Genomic DNA, 13,726 nt, shown 5'->3' on the forward strand with positions numbered 1-13,726 from the left:
GAAAGATGTATGGCTAAGGAAAAAAATAGAATTTAAATGATTATTAGAAAACAAAACATGATCAGGAGCCGGAAGTGAAATGTTAATAATATCTGGTCTTCAGTAAACAAATGACTGTCATGTGGGTGAATCAAAGACACATATGAGCATAGATATAATTAGAATCATACGGGGATATTAATAATCAGATTGTGCTCAAGATCATGCACTGAATATGTTTAAGTGTAGCATGATACATAGCAGAGACTAGTGTGGCTATAAAGTAGCTAACCCTAACCCAAACCCTACTAACCCTAGTCCTAATCTTAACCTTAACCCTACCCCTAGGTAATGCTGATAGTAGGACACAGAATTAAAGTAGAATATGGTTATGTTTGAAAAACTACCCTCACCTCCAAGAAATAACATGAATGAGAGGCCCTATGTTCAGGCAAGCTTTGGACAAACTCGTTCATGCCTTTATTTCCAGTTGAATGGAAAGACTGTCCAAGCTATCTTTTGTCAGGTCATCCCCAAAACAATGTTCACAAACAGTTTGACAGCATTCAGCGCAACGCAGATAGATTTAGAAAGAGAACTGAACACATTTCCATCCTTAAATCTCTATGCTGGCTTAGATTTTAAAATGCTACTCCTGCCAGTTTAAAAGTCACCTGACAACCTCAGCCCAAAATGCTTGAAGGATATAAACCCAGCAGACAGTACCTTAAGTCGAAACCAAGTAAGCAGCTTTCAGCTACAATGCAGCACACAGATGGAAGCATCCCACTGATCATCTTACATGCATCCAAAATTTAACCACTTTATTTCCAAAATAAAACTCTACTGTTCACCTGTCTCTGTGATCGACTGGTTTTCTTAACACTCTTTAATTACCTTAATTAAATTGGGATCATCCTTTTGAATGTTCCTCGGGATTAAGAAAGTATCTATCGATCTATCTGTCTGTTTGTCCATCCATCCGTCCGTCCGTCCGTCCGTCCGTCCATCCATCCATCCATCCATCCATCCATCCATCCATCCATCCATCCATAGGCTCACCAACATTGGACAATACAACATTGGAAAAACATTGCCTGGTCTGATGAGTCTCCACTTCAGATGGTAGGGTCAGAATTCGGCGTCAACAACATGAAATCATGGATCCAAACCCTACCAGTTGAGCATGGTTTAAAAGCTACAGCCTTTTAAAAATCATTGTTTGGCTCAAAATTTCATCTGTATGTATGAACACGTGGTTGTGTGAATTTTTACTGTGCGGAAAAAAAGTAAAATCTCGAGCCTAAAAATCCCCCACAAACGAAGATTTTGTCAGGCATGTTATTTGGTCGCGGATCCGCGAAAATTCGAAAAATCATGCCAGGAAATTGTACGAAAAGCGCTCTAACCACCAAATGCCCAGCATTTTTTTCACCCGGCGGAGGGAAGAGACGCGACAACAGGACCAAACATACGGGATCAGCAGTGTGTACTTGCAACCATAGACATAATAAAGAGTAGACGCCGCTCGGGCTGCTGCGCAGCGAGAAATACGGCCGCCCTCTTGGTCCGGTCACCCGCTCCACTCAGCGCTGTTTGACAACGCATTTAATCCATCTTAACTCTGAATAAAACTGATTTTCACGCGCTTTTATTTTTATTTTTTGCTGCAAATGTCATACATGTAGCTATGATACAGGACAAATGGTTCAGCGTATTTTAATATTCATAGCGGGATTAACAGTAATAGAATATTCTGATATTAAGCTCGACTGTAGACAGGTATTTTGCAAACATTGTAAACACACACACACACTAATCTATGTTAGAGAAGCAGATAATGGCAGTAAAGACAATTATTTTAATAATTTGAAGAGACAATATATGATTACGCTATATATACATATATAAACAAAATACTGACTAATGAACACATATTTTTATATAAAACAATAGAAGTTATATATCAGAGAAAATGAATATATATAAATCATAGATGGAGTATTAATATAATCAATATATCAGAGAAATTATATAAATCATATATAGACTATCAATATAATTCATACATATATAATAAAAAGATATATCAGAAAATGATAATATAGATATATATGTATTGTTTTATAAAGAAATGTGTTCATTAGTCAGTATTTTGTTTATATATGTATATATGGCGTAATCATATATTGTCTCTTCAAATTATTAAAATAATTGACTTTACTGCCATTATCTGCTTCTCTAACATATATTAGTGTGTGTGTGTTTACAGTGTTTGCAAAGTACCTGTCTACAGTCGAGCTTAATATCAGAATATTCTATTGCCTATTATTATTATTATCTTTTATTCCCGCTATGAATATTAAAATACGCCGAACCATTTGTCCTGTATCATAGCTACATGTATGATGTTTGCAGCAAAAAATAAAAATAAAAACGCGTGAAAATCAGTTTAATATTCAGAGTTAAGATGGATTAAATGCGCTGTCAAACAGCGCTGAGTGGAGCGGCTGACCGGACCAAGATGGCGGCCCCACCGCTCGTCAGCCCCAATGGACAGTAGCGGTTGATGCGGCGTCTACTCTTTATTATGTCTATGCTTGCCACAACCCAGTGGCATTGCCCTACAAGTTCCTCAACAGAAGAGGCTCACTCCCATGGTGGATCGGAAAGCAGACATTGTGATGACTTCATGTGGCTCATTCAAATTTGAATCCAGTATAAATATTTGGTTTCATCACATTAACATGACTTTGTGCTGTTTTTGGGGGGTGCCTAGAAGGTCCCATACAGACATTTTTTTAAGCCTTCATGTTTAAAGAATTCTAAGTGTCAGAGTTCACCAGAATGCACCATTTCAGCCTTTAAATTTCAAAGGTTTCTTGCCCTAACCCTCCCCCCGGCTCGGTCGCTCCGCTCCCTCGCTTCCAAGGATTCACTTATTTTGTGATTTCCCAATGACATGCCTGATTTTGTGCATGTGTTCAGGTGTCTGATGGGAGTTTGACGGTGCTATCCATCACCCGGGAGGATCGAGGGGCCTACACGTGTCGAGCCTTCAGCCCCCAGGGAGAGGCCATTCACACCACACGGCTGCTAGTACAAGGTATGTACATTATAAGGCAAATTCCATTATTATTGCATTTTAATGCTTTTGCGTGGCACCAACTTCCGTCGACTGAGAAATCATTTCCTAAACAGACAGTGCATGAAGCTTACAAACACAAAGGAAACTAGATCAGTTGTATGTAAAACAGGGTAACAAGTTAGTTAGCTTTAAGTGCGGTTCTATGTGTGATACTTCTGCATTGTGACCGATCCTGGCCTTCATGTCAGGGATTATTCCTAACTATAAGTAGGTAATGAAGACACAGTTGTTGTTCCATTTGAGTAAATGTGTGTCTCTCTTACTGAAGACACTCAAGCAGACCTTGCTGCTGACTGATGCTCCATATTTATAATAAATTCAGAGGAAAGACTCCTACAAGAGCTAGAAGCAACAAACTGAACTTCAGCTCCTGTTAACACTTTGTCAAAGCCTGGATTACATTCATTACTTGAGAGTGTCATCATCTGACCTGTTATAGACTCTGTCTTCATCACAGTTATGTTGTACTGTTACAGTAATTTTAGTTTGTAATTGATGTGAAACTATAGGTCAAATAATGTGAAACAAAATGCAACCAACATGAAAAGTGTTTTGTGATTTCATGGAGACCTGTGTGTGTATAGTTGCCACTAGCAACTAAAGGCATGGAACCTGTATGTTTTCAACCTGGGACGTTTTTTTTGGACCAATATTGCTGCTGAAATGTGGAAAAGACCTTCAGAATATCACGTCTCTGAGCTCAAAGTATGTCACAAATCGAATACGTACTGTTAATGTGTCTGCATTTCAGATCTGTTAAGACTGTCACTATGAGTCTTATGTAAAAGTGAACAGGATTCTTATTAAGGCGAGTATCGGAAACAGTGTGCTAATAGTTAACTGTTTATACATGATTTAGTAAGTATTATTTATCAGCTTACAGGGAATTGTGAAAAGAGGCACTGTATCTATTTAGATTTTTTTGGAATAAGTGTCAGCACTGAAATATATTGCATTTTCTATCCAACATTATCAGTGTTGGCCTCCATCATGCGCCATCATAGACTGTATATAAAGATGGACGTAGCATCTGGCTCCAAATTTGAAGCCCACCCGGAAGTGTCAAAAACTTGCAATATCATGCCGTCCGCTTGGGTTGGCTCCAAAAAGCTTTTGCTCCATAGACCCCAATTCATTTTTGGAAAAAATAAAATTTGATAGACTGATTTTCTACAGCTCAGGATTTTTTTTTCCGTTAGTTTTCATGGTCAAAATGAGAGATCAGGTGGCCGATCTTAAAATAAATCAATACTGAATTTTAAATAAATCGTCAAAGTTGGTGGAGCCAGGGGGCGTGGCTATACCTGATAGACAGTCTTGTCTGGAATGATTGACTGATCCTTTAGGGCGAGGCTTTCAGCAGTCTGGCTTCAGTCTGGCCCGCCCATAGACTGGTCCTGCCCCTAGTTGCTCTCCGGTCCAGCCTGTTTGATGACGCTTTTTACGTCACTGGCTCCAAAAAATCCAAAATGGCGACCAGGAAGTAGCAAAATCCGGGCTTCATTTTCTCGGCGTTGAAACCAAAGGGTGACGTCACGGTTAGTTCACGCCTGTGCGCCACACAAAAATAAAGCACAAGTCAAGCTGAACCTAATTTATAACTCAGTTTTCATTGAGCCTGATAAACTTCTTCAGTACTTTCTATTCAAAATTATGCAACACCTTATTACAATCCAGCCAGATAACTATAAATCTGTGTTTGCTGAAGGTTTTCTTTTCGGGAAATCGAACATTTTCCTCGCATCACTTATGTGATATGTGGAGTTTATGACACACAAGCAGTTTCTTATCTTCATTTTTTCCACAAGGTTGTTGTCATTCTTGATTGCACCTACCCCTATTCCCATCCACTCACTGGATTGTGGCGTCACACAGAAGACCGGAGCATGCTACTTCTCTTGAAAATACAGTCATCCCATAACACAGTGCAGCTCTGATATATGAAGCAAGATGAATACATTGATGTAGGTGTGTGGGGTGAATTCAGTATTAACAGATTGAGTTGGGATAGGCCTCAGTAATAACCGATCACATCAGCTCCCCTCAGCTCCCCTCAGCTCCTCTAAAATGCAGCAAACAGTTTAATGAGCAGTCTAGGGTGGCTTTGGTGAAGAAAACTGTTCTTTTCCCAGAGGTGCAGAGTCACATCACACACCCAGCATTCCAAATATGCAAAATGCAAAACAAGACTTCAGGGCAGACAGTTTAAATAGAATCTATTTACTGTCTGTTCTTCTCATGAAGATAAACAATTCAGTCGCTATTGCTGTCTGTTGTTCTTACTGTGAGTGTCTTCAGCGTGTGTATCTGGATAGATTTTCAGGGAGAGGAGCAGCTAAGGAAAGTGGAAGATGAAAAAGAGTGGTTTTGAAGAGTGGAAATACAAAAGATAGGGTTTTATAATCAAGAAACATGGAGCAGATTTCCGAGTTCTCCACTGTACTGAAGGAGTTTTGAAAAAAAGGGTTGAATAACGAAGTGTTGTTTCAGACAAATAGAATAAATACATGGCAAGCTACCAGACACTGTACACCAGCAGGACACATAATGGGGCCTGTACTGGTCCACAGACACTATATATACCCCCAAAACTAGTTTCTTGTTTTTAAGTTACACTATTAAGTAGTATTCAGAATACCTCAATGAAATCTACAAATAGGAAAGCCGCCACCTCACCAGGGAAAAGAGCCCACCACCCACAGGGCCAGAAGTAGACCAGAGCAGGCACCACCCACTGATGGCATAGACTAGATCCAGATGCTTTCTACCTCACCAGAGAGCATCTGGTGGTGAGACCTTGGGGCCCTGTAGTGCTTGATTGGGCACAGCATGAAGAGGTCACATGGGGCTGCCACCGAGTAGGATCACCACCCACAGGGGGGAAAATCAGGGTTGGGTGCCATGTTCACCAGGCAGTAGGCAGGAGCGGACGCCTAGGCACACCGCCCTGTGGTGGTGGTGTAGACTAATTGTGGGCATGTGAAACATCTCTTCATTTGCAGGGAAGGAACCTGAGCTAGTGTAGGGGGTGGACTGTTCCCTGCTTAATATAGCTGGGCTCACCTCTATGCACAGCGAGTGTTCTGGAGCCAAATTCCTGGAGAGAGGTTGGACTTTTTCCTATTCTGGAGTTGACCACTGTGAGAAGTGCCGGGCAAGTCTGTATACTCACAAGCCCTGGTGGAGCGCCACTTTGTTGGAGTTTCCCCCCAGAGAATTAGAGGGTTGCCTTTCTGTAACTGACTGTTTGTGTTTATGCACCAAACAGCAGCACAGAGTATTCTACCTACTTGGAGTCTCTGGGTGGTGTTGCCTGGGACTCCATAGTTCTCCTGGGAGACTTCAATGCTGACATGGGCAATGATGGAGAAACCTGGATGAGGATGACTGGGAGAAAATGACTTGTCCGATCTGAGTCCAAATGGTGTTTTGGACTTCTGTGCTAGTCATAGATTGGTAATAAGAAATACTGTGTTTGAGCATAAGGTAGCTCATAAGTGTGCCTGATACTAGATCAAAAGGGGGACCAGAGAGCATGCTCCAATTATTGGAGTATCACACTTCTCAGCCTCCCTAGGAAAGTTTTCTCTAGGGTACTAGAAGGGAGGCTCCGCTCAATTGTCAAACTCCAGATAAAAGAGGAGCGATGCTGAATTCATCCTGGTTGTGAAACAGTGGACCAGCTCTTTACCCTTGCAGAGCTGCTGAGTGGGTCATGGGAGAAAACATGTGTTTTGTGTATTTGGAGCAGGCCTATGACTGTGTCCCCCTTGGGGCTCTGTTGTGAGTATTATGGTAGTATGGGGTACCAGGCTCAGGTACGAGTCATTTTGTCCCCGTACAACCACAGTGAGAGCTGTCGCAGTCTAGACACAAAGTCAGATATGTTTCCGGTGAATGATGGACCCTGGAAGGACTTCCCCTTGCCTCCGATCCTGTTTGTGGTGTTCATGGACAGCAAAGGTGAGGAGGGTGTCCGGTTTGGGAACCTTGGGATCGCATGTCTAGTTTTTGCAGATGATGTGGTTCTATTGACTTCATCAGACCATGATTTTCAGCACAATCTAGTGTTTTGTAGACAAGTGTAAAGCGGCTGGGATACGAGTCAGCACCTTCACGTCCTACGCCATGGCTGTCTGCCGAAAACTGGTGGATTGCTCCCTCCAAGTTTGTTTCCCCAAGAAAAGAAGTTTAAGTATCTCTGTGTCTTGTTTACAAGTGACTGGAAAATGGACCATGAGATGGACAGGTGGCTTATGGGGTGTCGACAGTAATGCTGGCCCGACTGCCGTGGTGAAGACGGAGCTGAGCTGCAAAGTGAAGCAGTCAGTTTACCAGTCCATCTGGACATGAGCTCTGGGTAGTGATTGAAAGAATGAGATTATGAGTACAGGCGGCCAAAATGAAATTCCCCTGCAGGGTGGCTTGGCTCAGCCTTAGAGATTGAGTGAAGCTTGGACATCCAGATCGAACTCCTCCAGCCGCTGGTGAAAGTAGTTTGTTAAGGTGGTTTGCACATCTGATTCTAATGCCTCTGGGGAAAGTTCCTTTGGAGGTTTTCTGAGCATCTCCACCTGGGAGGAGACCCAGGGTTAGACCCAAAACCTGTTGCAGGGATTATACAGTATACAGTGCCTATCATAAGTATTCACCCGCTTTGATAATTTACCCTTTTATTGCTTTCATAAATCAATCATGGTCAATAAAATTTAGCTTTTTTAACAAAAAAAATATCGGAAAAAACTCTTTAATGTCAAAGTGAAAACAGTTTTCTATAAAGTAATGTTAATGAAAGAAAATTATATAAATGAAAATAATTGTTTGCATAATTATTCACCCCCTTCAAGTCAGTATTTAGTAGATGCACCTTTGGCTGCAATCACAGCAGTGAGTCTGTGTGGATAGGTCTCAATCAGTCTTGCACATCTGCCCACTGCAATTTTACTCCATTGTTCTTTGCAAAACTGCTCAAGCTCTGTCAGGTTGCACGGGCATCGGGCATGAACAGCCCTTTTCAAGTCCAGCCACAAATTCTCTATAGAATTGAGGTCTCGGCTTTGACTCGGCCACTCCAGAACATTTACCTGGTCCTTTTTTAACCATTCCTGTGTAGCTTTTGCAGTATGTTTTGGATCATTGTCTTGCTGGAAAATAAATCTTCTCCCAAGACGTAGTTCTCTTGCAGACTGAAAAGATTGTCCCCCAGGATTTCAGTGTATTTTGCAGCATTCATTCTGCCCTCTATCTTTACAAGCCTTCCAGGTCCAGTTGCTGAGAAACATGCCCACAGCATGATGCTGCCACCACCATGCTTCACAGTGGGGATGGTGTGTTTTTGGTGATGTGCAGTGTTTGGTTTCCGCCAAACATGACGTCTTGTCTGATGGCCAAAAAGCTCAATTTTGGTCTCATCAGACCAAAGAATCTTCTTCCACTTGACCATGGAGTCTTCCACATGCTTTTTGGCAAACTCTAGTCCAGATCTAATATGACTTTTCTTCAACAGTGGCTTTCTCATTGCCACTCTCCCATAAAGCTTTGACCGGTGAAGAACCCGGGCAGCAGTTGCTACATGCACAGTCTCTCCCATCTCAGCAGCTGAAGCTTGTAACTCCTTCAGAGTAGTTGTAGGGGTCTTGGTGGCTTCTCTCACTAGTCTCCTACTTGCACGGTCACTCAGTTTACGAGGGCGTCCTGATCTAGGCAGATTCACACAAGTGCCATATTCCTTCCATTTCTTGATAATTGATTTCACTGAACTCCGGGGGATGTTCAGTGCCTTGGAAATTTTTTTGTAACCATCCCCTGAATTGTACTTCTCAATAACCCTTTCCCTGAGTTGCTTAGAGTGTTCTTCTGTCTTCATGGTGTAATGGTAGCCAGGAATACTGATCAACCACTCTCTGGACCCTTCAGACACAGGTGTTTTACAACTCAATCACTTGAAACACACCCACACCACTCAGGTGATCTTCATTTCACTAATTGTGAGACTATTGGCAACAATTTGATGAACCTCTATTGAATTAGACCATTAAATTAAAAAGGGGGTGAATAATTCTGCAAACAATTATTTTTATTTATATAATTTTCTTTCATTAACATTACTTTATAGAAATCTGTTTTCACTTTGACATTAAAGATTTTTTTCCAATATTTTTTTGTCAAAAAAGCTAAATTTTATTGACCATGATTGATTTATGAAAGCAATAAAAGGGTAAAACATCAAAGGGGGTGAATACTTATGATAGGCACTGTATCTCGTCTGGCCTGAGTATTAAGTTATGCATCCGTAGCTTCAGATTTAAGCTAAAGACACATAATACAGACTGTATCATGTATGGCACTGGAATATAGAATTACTGTTATAGCTTATCCCTTCTTTATTTAAGAGATGTGTTCTGGGCAGAGGTAATTAAGTGTCACAGAAAGCTTTGTTATTTTGCCCCTGTACTAGCCCAACCCGCATGTGGCTGACTGCTGTCAAAATTAAACTGCCCCATAAGAGGCTCCTGTTGGTGGCACACAGATACTGAGGCAATTCTACAACTTATCTACTGATCTGTTATCTCCGAAAATGGTGTTGGCTTAAAATATTAAATGACCCAGATTGGATCAGAATCAAAATACTTCATAGGGGCATGCCTACTATTCATGCAACTGACTAATGTTAGTTAACTGTTAATGTAACTATTAATAATATACTTGTCCTCTGGTTGATGATACTCGAATAAAAAACATAACATAAACAGCAGACTTTCAAATAGATAGTTTGATCTTTGTGAACATAAAAAGAACTCAGAATTAAAATCATGTACTCCTGTAGCTACATTTAAAATCCTGAACAGGGCCCAGCCTTCAGTGACAAACAAGTCTCATGCATGTAACAAAACATGTCTGCAATGGACAAAATTTCTTGGCACAGCCACAATCACAGCTGCCCAGAGCGGCAGTTTGGCCGAGCTTTTAGGCAGACGCTGTGATGACAGGCAGAGCTTGATTGGAGCGCAACGTTTAAGTACCGGTCAAATCAGTCAGGACAAGAGGCAGAACGGAGGAGGAGCAGGCATAGAGACAGGCTGAGTGAGGTCCAACTCTGGACACCAAGCTGGACAGGAGCTCGCACATTCTAATTTGGATACAGACCCAGGACGAGGTAAATCACGTAAAAAGGAAAAGGGAATGGCTCAGGGCCACAGCAACTTTGCTTTTGGAAAAGAAGATAAGTCACAAGAATCCCAGCTCGACTCTCCGTTTGAGAGCCAACCTTATTTCACAGTAATATATTTAACAGTAGTTGTAGGTACTATATTTATGTTCCCTGCAGTGAGGAATCAACAGACAGATATACTGACATCCCCATCCCTTGAGCCACATGGATAACATTAGTAGACATGGTAAAAGTTTGTTTTAATATGTGTTAAAGCTAAATCCTTCTTCTCCCTTCAGGTGTAAAACATCATCTCCCTGATCCTTCAAGTGTACTATCACATCCGCGAGAAGGCAACAGGCTGAGTGGAGTTTAAATCGTGCATAATGCAGCAGCATGTGTGGCAGTGAGACAAAATAGACAATGCTGACATTAGCTTGAGGACCACGAACAACTAGATTATACATAATGAACACTGAAGACCAGATGAACCTTAATAATTGTATTTGAGCGACTTTATCATTTAATGGCCTAAAGACAAATAAGAATGTGAGAACTCTTTGCCTCCAGTATAAATAAAATGTCAGTTTCTGAGACTATTGCAATCTATCTGGATCAGTATATGTTCTGCTACAAAATCAAGACACATTTAGCAAACAAGTCATTTAGTGTCTATTATGTGCTGCATCACACACATTGATGCTTAAAGTTACATGCTATTTACTGTTCAGAAATTGAAAATAGGCACAGTATAAATGTGTCTTTGCACCAACCTTAGATTGAATACTCCTCACCGAAGAGGAGAAATGAAAAAGAAGCAAACACAGCAGTTCAGGTCATGTAATTTAAAGATCGCTGCCCCAGATGAACACGGCTCAGTGGTCATGACCTGACCTCTGCTGAACTGAGGGAATTGAGGCTCAATCTCTAACTGAAGCATTTCACCGACTTTTCACCCGATGCTTTCATACAATTCCAGACGACCGGACTATAAGTATGGCAAGAAATTCTTAACAGTAAGCAGAGAAATGATGAGCTAATGTCTGAAACTGTTTAATTTAAAGTTGTACATAGAACTTGTTTTATCAAATCCATAATCTCTGTGGTATTCCCTGTCTGTGAGAAATATAAGTAGGGAATAGATGCATTCACTTACCAGCTTTGGTCCTTTTAAAAACTGAAATCTTTCTTGTCACTTATATTTGACCTGTCAAAAGCCCCTATAAAAACCCTGTGCATTACTGGATCCCATGTTGACATGTTTGGACTAATCTTAATCCTCAGAACTCCAAGTAGTTTTTGGGTGTTTATTGCTCCCGTCATTTTGCCTCACTGTGAGCTTATTTTTCCTCTGCAATATTAAGTTTCGCCCCCCTATTGAAAGAGCACAACCATCGCTGGAAGTAGAGAGAAATCAAATATTTTTCTATGCAGTATGAAACATTTATAAAGCTAAAAATCATAAAAAGAAAAAAAATGAAAAATTGAAATAACCTGAAACAACATAGGTAGCCATAAGTATTACCAATGCTGATCTCTCTACACACTATGTTTTACTACTCACGCACTAACCTCGACAAGCTGAGCATTTTACTTACTACTCTGCACATTAACTCTAGAAAGATATTTCACCATGCTGAATGTATCTTCCAATATCTTGCTGACAACGTGCTCCACTGGATACTGTTTTTGTGCCTTGCTGCATTTATTTCATTGATCAAGCGTAAAATGTACATGGACTTAAGTGTGATTCCCCTCTCTTTTCAAATGCTGCTGTCATGTCCCTTGAAAGAAGACTTGTAATGACTTTATTTTCACATAGTACTTACCTAATACTACTGTGCACTAGTCACATTCCCTAAAGCCTCAGATATAAATTCATTTATCATTCTGCTTAACCTTCAAACATTAGTGAAAACCCTAGTCACTGAATCTTTCTGTAATCAAGAGCAACAAGCAAATCACTGCATACCGATTAAAGTTCCTCTCTGCTCATTGATTAAACCCCTAAAAACCCATTTCCATGTATCAAAGTAGTTTCATCCATGAAAATGATCTCTTCCTGTCCTAAAATAGCTTAGATGTAACTCTACACCGCTTCCTCTCCACTGTATCTCCATCCACTCACTCCCCACTCGCTGCAGCTTCAGCATACCAGCTCACAACTCTTCAATGGCGAGTTGTAATTCAGCAGTTCATGTTGAAACAGGACCCTAATTCAGAGGATGGATAATGATACGGAATTCCCACCGTGCAAGTTCACAGCACTGATTCCTGTAAAACCCTTGAAGTCTGAATTCATGTTTTTTTCATGTTATCAAGGTACAGAAAGGAGCTTTCACCAGAGCAGCCGTAAAATACAGCAAGCAAATGGGTTTTTAATGTCCACTACCCTAGCTGACTTGAGTTACCTACGAAAGTAGGTCCCAGATTTTCTCTAAAATACATACAGTTTTGTGAAAACTTTGGGCACCTCTGACCGTTTCCATAGTTTTCATTTATAAATCATTAGGTGTTTGGATCAGCAATTTAATTTTGATGCATAAATTTGGGCAACCCAACAGTAAAACCACATCAATATTTAGTAGAGCCTCCTTTTGCTAAAATCATAGCCTCAAGATGCTTCCTGTAGCCTTTAATGAGTGCCTGGGTTCTGGATGAAGGTGTTTTGGACCATTCCTCCTGACAAAACATCCCCAATTCAGTTAGGTTTGATGGTTGTCAAGCATGGACAGCCTGCTTCAAATCATCCCACAGAATGTTATTACTATTCAGGTCTGGAGACTGGCATGGCCATTCCAGAACATTGTACTTGTTCCTCTGCATGAATGCCTGAGTAGATTTTGAGCAGTGTTTTGAGTTGTTGTCTTGTTGAAATATCCAGCCCCAGCATAACTTCAACTTTGTGATTGATTCTTGAACATTATTGTCAAGACTGTGCTGATATTGAGTGGAATCCATGCTAGCCGCAACATTAACAAGATTCCCAGTACCGACACTGGCCACTCAGTCCCACAGCATGATGGAACCTCCACCAAATTTTACTGTAGATAGCAAGCGTTTATCTTGCAATGCTGTCTTCTTTCTTTCTTTTTGTAGGTCTGTAGAGGTGGTCTGTGACTTCTCTTTGACTGTTGTCACCATCCTTCACCTTTGCATCGCCAATATTTTTATTGCCCTGCCACATCTGTTCAGTTCTTAGCAAGAACTGTGCCTGTGGTCTTCCATTTCCTCACTATGTTCCTCACAGTGGAAACTGACAGGTGAAATCTCTGAGATAGCTTTTTGTAGCCTTCCCCTGAACCATATCATTGAACAGTGTTTGTTTTTAGGTCATTTGAGAGTTGTTTTGAGGCCCTCATACTGCCACTCTCCATAGGAGATTCAAAGAGAAGAACTTGCAAATGGCTGCCTTACATGCATTTTCTCATGATTGAATGCACCTGTCT

General features: G+C 40.9%; 1 protein-coding gene across 5 annotated transcripts in view; it reads left to right on the plus strand.

Moving 5' to 3' along the window:
* LOC110958361 (protein turtle homolog B-like) overlaps positions 1-13,726 on the plus strand; it is a 171,085-nt gene that overhangs the window by 76,646 nt on the left and 80,713 nt on the right. For all 5 annotated transcript variants that reach the window (XM_051937145.1, XM_051937147.1, XM_051937146.1 and 2 more), the window contains exon 5: positions 2,968-3,085. In XM_051937145.1, coding sequence (XP_051793105.1) covers positions 2,968-3,085 — 118 coding nt within the window. The remainder of the gene's footprint in view (positions 1-2,967; positions 3,086-13,726) is intronic.

This window comes from Acanthochromis polyacanthus, chromosome 17 (genome assembly GCF_021347895.1).
Source record: "Acanthochromis polyacanthus isolate Apoly-LR-REF ecotype Palm Island chromosome 17, KAUST_Apoly_ChrSc, whole genome shotgun sequence".
Taxonomy (NCBI): Eukaryota; Metazoa; Chordata; class Actinopteri; family Pomacentridae; genus Acanthochromis; species Acanthochromis polyacanthus.